General features: G+C 43.9%; 1 protein-coding gene across 1 annotated transcript; it reads right to left on the bottom strand.

The window, feature by feature from the left end:
- Positions 1-1116: 1116 nt before the first annotated feature.
- LOC106527620 (tubulin alpha-1A chain) lies at positions 1117-4506 on the bottom strand. The gene is made up of 4 exons (XM_014022551.1): positions 4406-4506; positions 2789-3011; positions 2561-2709; positions 1117-2234 (listed from the first exon to the last, which is right to left on the bottom strand). Exons 1-4 carry the CDS (start codon positions 4406-4408, stop codon positions 1254-1256), a joined length of 1356 nt encoding a protein of 451 aa, XP_013878005.1. The 5' UTR covers positions 4409-4506; the 3' UTR covers positions 1117-1253.
- Positions 4507-7107: the final 2601 nt, after the last annotated feature.

Here is a 7107-nt window from a genome sequence, read left to right as displayed (position 1 = left end):
CTCTGGCACTGTAATAGCTACAGAAGTGCAGCAGCTGCCCTGTGGCCTGGAAAGAAGAAGTGGGTAAACACAATGGATGAATGTACCAGCAGATGCTAACCATACCTGACAGACATGTGGCTAATTATCGTAATAGATGACACCTATTTTTTTTAACCAAAATTAATTCTCGTAAATATTGTTGTTGACCCCCTGGTGTTTAGAGGTTCTGGGTTTGAGTTGGAAACCTCAGTTTTAGCTGAATTTACCTCCACAAATGAGATCATCTGACARAACTGACCTGAGACTGCAGTGTGTAGTGAGAACAGCTGAGAGTCATGCCTCTGAAGTTAAAAAAATAAAATAAAAATAAAAAATTAGAAGAAAGCCCTCCTTATTGTGAGACCCCTCCAATCATCTGTTACACCTCCTGTCATCTAGAGGAACATAAATCAAATCAGAATGAGCTACATTATTCTCCACTCACCTAGACAAGATAATTGGTACTTGCTTCAATATAYAAAGATTAACCAAATACGTACTTCAGCTACAAGAAAGACTGTTGGTGACATGGATCGATTAGTTAAACTAGGTTTGATTTGCAGACGTMATGGAGATCTCTTCCCAGACATCCATTCAGATCTACACTGCAAGAAAACCAGGTCTCCGTAATCCTCTGGAAACTGGACATGGTACGACTACCTTGTACAAGTTATGACYGTGGGTCAGGTAACACTCAGCTAGAGGTCTCGAGATGATCTTCAGATGTCAAAATGTTGAGAAATTTTTTACAAATGATTAGAGTCAGAGCAAAACTTGAAGCATCTAGCTTTAGTTGGCTCAGCTGATATTTTATGGTTCAGAAGCTGAAAGGTTTGGTACAGGACAAATTCCAGCTTCTATAGATTGATCAGTATACTTGCTCCCTCTAGTGGTGACTACAAATACTCAGTTTTCTAAGTTACCTTATTGACTGAGCACTTCACTGAACGGCTGCAACTGCAAAAAGACGAGCAAAACTACTGTGTAAAGAAGAAATCTTGTATTCTATCTCTGTCTAAATCACTTTTAAAATATGATGGTATCAATCATGGACAAGCCTTTCAAGAATATTTTTAGAATAAACAACAAACAAACTTCACGTCAGAGAGATTTTATTCTGAGCAGTCAAACTTGACATTTTCAGGAGTTGTAGTCAGACAGAGATATTTCAGTTGACAGACAGACATCTCTGGAATGCACTCAACAAAATTAACTGATTCTCTGTATCCTGTCTAGTACTCTTCTCCTTCCTCCTCTCCCTCGCCCTCGATKGAGTCGACTCCGACCTCCTCGTAATCCTTCTCCAGAGCTGCCATATCCTCCCTGGCCTCGGAGAACTCCCCCTCCTCCATGCCCTCTCCTACGTACCAGTGGACRAAGGCCCTCTTGGCGTACATCAGGTCGAACTTGTGGTCCAGTCGAGCCCAGGCTTCTGCGATGGCGGTGGTGTTGCTCAGCATGCACACGGCCCTCTGGACCTTGGCCAGGTCTCCACCAGGGACCACGGTGGGGGGCTGGTAGTTGATGCCAACCTTGAAACCGGTGGGACACCAGTCCACAAACTGGATGGTGCGCTTGGTCTTGATTGTGGCGATGGCGGCGTTGACGTCTTTGGGCACCACGTCACCACGGTACAGCAGGCAGCAGGCCATGTACTTACCATGGCGAGGGTCACATTTCACCATCTGATTGGCCGGCTCGAAGCAGGCGTTGGTGATCTCGGCCACTGAGAGCTGCTCGTGGTACGCCTTCTCAGCAGAGATGACGGGAGCGTAGGTGGCCAGGGGGAAATGGATACGAGGGTACGGCACCAAGTTGGTCTGGAACTCCGTCAGATCAACGTTCAGGGCGCCATCGAAGCGCAGAGAGGCGGTGATGGAGGASACRATCTGACCAATTAACCTGTTCAGGTTGGTGTAGGTGGGACGCTCGATGTCCAGGTTCCTGCGGCAGATGTCGTAGATGGCCTCATTGTCCACCATGAAGGCACAGTCTGAGTGCTCCAGGGTGGTGTGGGTGGTCAGGATGGAGTTGTAGGGCTCCACCACAGCTGTGGACACCTGAGGGGCTGGGTAGATGGAGAACTCCAGCTTAGACTTCTTGCCGTAGTCTACAGACAGTCGCTCCATCAGCAGGGAGGTGAAACCTGAACCGGTTCCACCACCAAAGCTGTGGAAGACCAGGAAGCCCTGAAGACCAGTGCACTGGTCTGCCTGAGGACACAGATGGAAACCAGATWTGAGATAAAAACACTCAACTTCCTGTATGTCCTACTAATTGAGTCATGTCCTGTAAAACTGGATTAGATTATATAATAGCATTGTAACAGATGATTTATTATATTATTACATTTTAAATCTAGTCATGTGGTTTTTTTTTTCATTTTTATTGCCCCCCTGAACCAAGTTTGATGTGAAGTGCTGCCCTGTCTTTACAAACACAAGTAAATAAATATGTCATAGTCTAAATATAACTTTCAGAGTCTCTAGTAATATTTTTATTTTAGTTAACACTTTTTTTAAAAAACTTTTCCACTGACCAGCTTGCGGATCCTGTCCAGAACCAGGTCAATGATCTCTTTGCCGATGGTGTAGTGTCCACGGGCGTAGTTGTTGGCAGCATCCTCCTTCCCAGTGATCAGCTGCTCAGGGTGGAACAGCTGCCGGTAGGTCCCAGTGCGCACCTCGTCTGAGGAGAAAATCAGTCAGAGTTAGTTCAGGTTTGACAAAATCCCAACTTGTGTTCAACCAGAAGTGGTTCTTCTTACCAATGACAGTGGGCTCCAGGTCCACAAAGACAGCTCTGGGGACGTGTTTCCCTGCTCCGGTCTCACTGAAGAASGTGTTGAAGGAGTCGTCTCCACCTCCGATGGTCTTGTCACTGGGCATCTGTCCATCGGGCTGGATCCCATGTTCCAGGCAGTAGAGCTCCCAGCAGGCATTGCCAATCTGGACACCAGCCTGACCGACGTGGATGGAGATACACTCACGCTGTGGGGGGAGAGGAACAAAGAGGAGGTTCAGCTGCTTGTATTTATTACTGATGGAAAACTGGAATTTCTTTAAATGACTAGTGAAAAAAATAACTTAAGAAGGACACTGTAATGGATAAATAAATAATTTTATAAAAATTGTTTTTAGATTTTATTAGCCTTTATCGTCCCGCAGAAGGGAAATTAAGTGTCTGCATTTTACCCATCACACATAACAGACATAGGTGGAGCAGTGTGCTGCCAATTACAGCGCCCGGGGAGCAGCTGAGGGGTTAATGGCCTTGCTCAAGGGCCCAAAGTGGGGCTGGTTGGTTCAGGGAGTTGAACCAGCAACCTTCCAATCACAGATTCATCTTCTCTAATTCTGGGGTTCTCATGTTTTGTSTCTGGGGACCCCTTACCTGGGTGAAAATTTTACAGGGATCCCCTTATAAACCCCATGCTGTTTTAAAAAGAGTCATTTTACCTCCTAAATGCCATGGGAATATTATCTTTTGTTTGGTTTAGTATGTTTGTTTTACTAGTCTATTGTTCCCCATATGCATTTTTTATAAATAAAAAAACAAATAAACAATTTATGGAAAATTTTTGAGGACCCCCAAGATAACCAAGATAAGACTCGCAGACGCCTGGGGGTCCTGGGACCCCAGTTTGAGAACCTAAACCTTCATGTACACATTTATTAAAGAAAAAAATAATGATTTATGAGAAAAACAGTCATTTAATCCCAACTTTTATTTTTRTTTTCTGGTGCACTGCAGTTTTGTCTGGATTTGCAGCCGATGACGTCTGTTTCAACCCTGCAATCTGACTGAAAACTCAGGAACAAATAAAATATTAATACTTAATAAAAAAATAAAAATAAAAATGAAGACCGTGATGAGAGCCGGTGGGCTGGCTGGTCTCTGGCCGGCTCAGGGAGCAGCAGGTCCCGGTCAGGAGGCTCCATTACTGCATGAATTGTTAATGAGCGGCGCCATCACGCTGACGGAGCGTTTCATCCATTTTCCCTGCGGATATTGAGTTTCTTTCTGGGCGTGGGTCGCTCAGTCTGACCGGAGCTGGACTTCCAGCTGTCGCGGACTAATGATGACCGGGGTTTTAGACAGGACGTGATGGGAGGAAATAAAACAGCTCAGAGTTAACAAACCGGCTGAAAGTGGCTCTGTCCACCCGGGAAAATTGGTTCCGCTCCAWAACCTGCTCCCTAGAACTCCCCCCGAACCCCCACCATAACCGCCTCTACAATACACGGCTTTTACATGTTAAAGCCCAGTTTTATTCCTTTAACATCTTCATAAAATAAAAGCTTTTCATTCGCTATTTGTTATTTTATCATTCATTAAAAGAGTTAGTCATAGATAATACGTATAATGATGTAAAAATTCTTACCATTTTGTTTAGTTGAAGTTGTTAAAGAGGATGGGAGAGTCTCCTCGACACTGACTCTTACAATACGACTGTTAAGTGGTCGATGTAAGAGATAATGGCGCACACGAGGATGTCAGTGGTATTTATAYATGCAGGGGCGGGGCTTCTGATGTTCCTGCGTTTCCATTGGTCAGTTTGYTGGTGGTCAATGGTTTTTATTCGGTTCTTGGTTTTTTATTGGCGGAGCCTTTCATCTTGCGACAAAGCCCCGCCCTCTGACCCCACCCTGCACCTCCCATCATTGTGCAGCAAATATGGCGTTTCTGGTGCTGAGGAAAATGCTGTGTAATTCTCCACATGCTGGCAGAGAACAGGCCCAGTCCTACAGAATCCTATAACAACTTTTTTTATTATAACCTACATATTTTATCTAAAAAATTCAAACACAATGACGAATAGAATAGAATAGAATAGAATAGAATAGAATAGAATAGAATAGAATAGAATAGAATAGAATAGAATAGAATTTAACATGGGCATTTTAAACTTGTGTCAGTTGGATGTCATATGATTCAGTCTGAACAAGAGAGAACAAGCAGAGCTGAAAGTGTTTGTGTGTCGGAGCAGAGCTGAAGCTAAGTGAAACATCAAAAATGATCTGAATTCATCTTTTCTTTCCTAACATCGAAAACTAATACAGGTGAGCTAAAATTATTTTTTGAGCAGGGCTATTGGACTAAACTGAGCCCATGGCCAAAGTTACTCAAACAAATAATTTAAAATCTATTTTTATATTAAATTAAGTTAATTTCTTTTATTTTATTTTGGGGGCTTATTAGCTGGAAGGAAGTGACTTCCATTCGGCCCGCCAGTTGAAAAGCCCTTTTTAAAAATTTCAAGGATTTCAAATTTAAAGATTTCAAGGTGTTTCAAATGTTAAATGGACTGATATCTTATAGCGCGTTATCAAGTCAAAATCGAAAAAAAAACCTGCAATCCATCAGTTGCAGGACAACTCCACTAACCACTTAGTCACAATTGCCCAAGGCCTGGAAAACTTCTTTTGACCGATTGTATCTGCAGTCTTATTTTTTTGATCACTACCCAAAGTTTGTGACCATAGGAAAGGGTAGGAACGTGGACAGACCGGTGAACAGAGAGCTTCTCCTTAAAGCTTAGCTTCCTTTGAACCACTGCAGACCAGTACAGAGTCCGCAAAATTAACTCATGAACAAAACCCTAAGGTACTTGAACTCCTCCACTTGAGGCGTATTGGTTTGGACGTGACCAGAAGAGGGACAGTGGGGAAATTGGTTTGGATGTGTCCAGAGGAGGGACAGTGAGTATATTGGTTTGGATGTGTCCAGAGGAGGGACAGTCAGTATATTGGTTTGGACATGTCCAGAGGAGGGACAGTGGTTATATTGGTTTGGACGTGTCCAGAGGAGGGACAGTAGATATACTGGTTTGGACGTGTCCAGAGGAGGGACAGTGGATATATTGGTTTGGACGTGTCCAGAGGAGGGACAGTGGGTATATTGGTTTGGACATGTCCAGAGGAGGGACAGTGGATATATTGGTTTGGACGTGTCCAGAGAAGGGACAGTGGATATATTGGTTTGGACGTGTCCAGAGGAGGGACAGTGGATATACTGGTTTGGACGTGTCCAGAGGAGGGACAGTGGATATACTGGTTTGGACGTGTCTAGAGGAGGGAAAGTGGATATATTGCTTTGGACGTGTCCAGAGGAGGGACAGTGGGTATTTTGGTTTGGATGTGTCCAGTGGAGGGACTGTGGGTATATTGGTTTGGATGTGTCCAGAGGAGGGACAGTGGGTATATTGGTTTGGACGTGTCCAGAGGAGGGACAGTGGGTATATTGGTTTGGACGTGTCCAGAGGAGGGAAAATAGGTATATTGGTTTGGACGTGTCCAGAGGAGGGACAGTGGGTATATTGGTTTGGACGTGTCCAGAGGAGGGAAAATAGGTATATTGGTTTGGACATGTCCAGAGGAGGGACAGTGGATATTGGTTTGGACGTGTCCAGTGGAGGGACAGTGGATACTGGTTTGGACGTGTCCAGAGGAGGGACAGTGGGTATATTAATTTGGACGTGTCCAGAGGAGGGACAGTGGGTATATTGGCAGAGGTGAAGCTTCAGGAAAAAGACAGAGGAGATAAATGGATGCAGTTAGAGAGGACATGCAGATAGCTGAAGTGAGGACAGAGGACAGAGTGAGGACAGAGGACGGAGTGAGATGGAGGAGGATGACTCACCTTGGAGACCTCTGAGGAAGCAACAGCTGAAAGAAGAAGACATGTATAACCTCTGAATTCACTCTGATTGAAGATGGCAGCTATAGTTTATTGACTTTCTCCACTTCAGAAATGTCTTTAACTCAGTCTGTTTTACTGATTTTAAATCAGATACTTAGAGTGGTAGTAGCTGAGACTTGTTCTTGAGACATTCTCTGAGGTCTAACTGATGTATCTGATCTGATGTATGATCTTGCTGGATCACAAGAGATTGAACAGAAACAAGAAAAACAGCTCAGTCTGTGGGCCTTTAATTAAACCATATGTCCAGTCAGACCGTTACAAAAAGCTCACATTTCTTTACATTTATTAAATATTTCATAATAATTGCTCCACACTGAGCGTCTTGTTTGCATGTTATTCAAAACTCCCTGTATTTACATGCGGGATGTTAAGTTCATTTGA

This window comes from Austrofundulus limnaeus, unplaced genomic scaffold (genome assembly GCF_001266775.1).
Source record: "Austrofundulus limnaeus strain Quisiro unplaced genomic scaffold, Austrofundulus_limnaeus-1.0 Scaffold335, whole genome shotgun sequence".
Taxonomy (NCBI): domain Eukaryota; kingdom Metazoa; phylum Chordata; class Actinopteri; order Cyprinodontiformes; family Rivulidae; genus Austrofundulus; species Austrofundulus limnaeus.
This window is presented reverse-complemented; position numbering and strand designations above follow the sequence as displayed.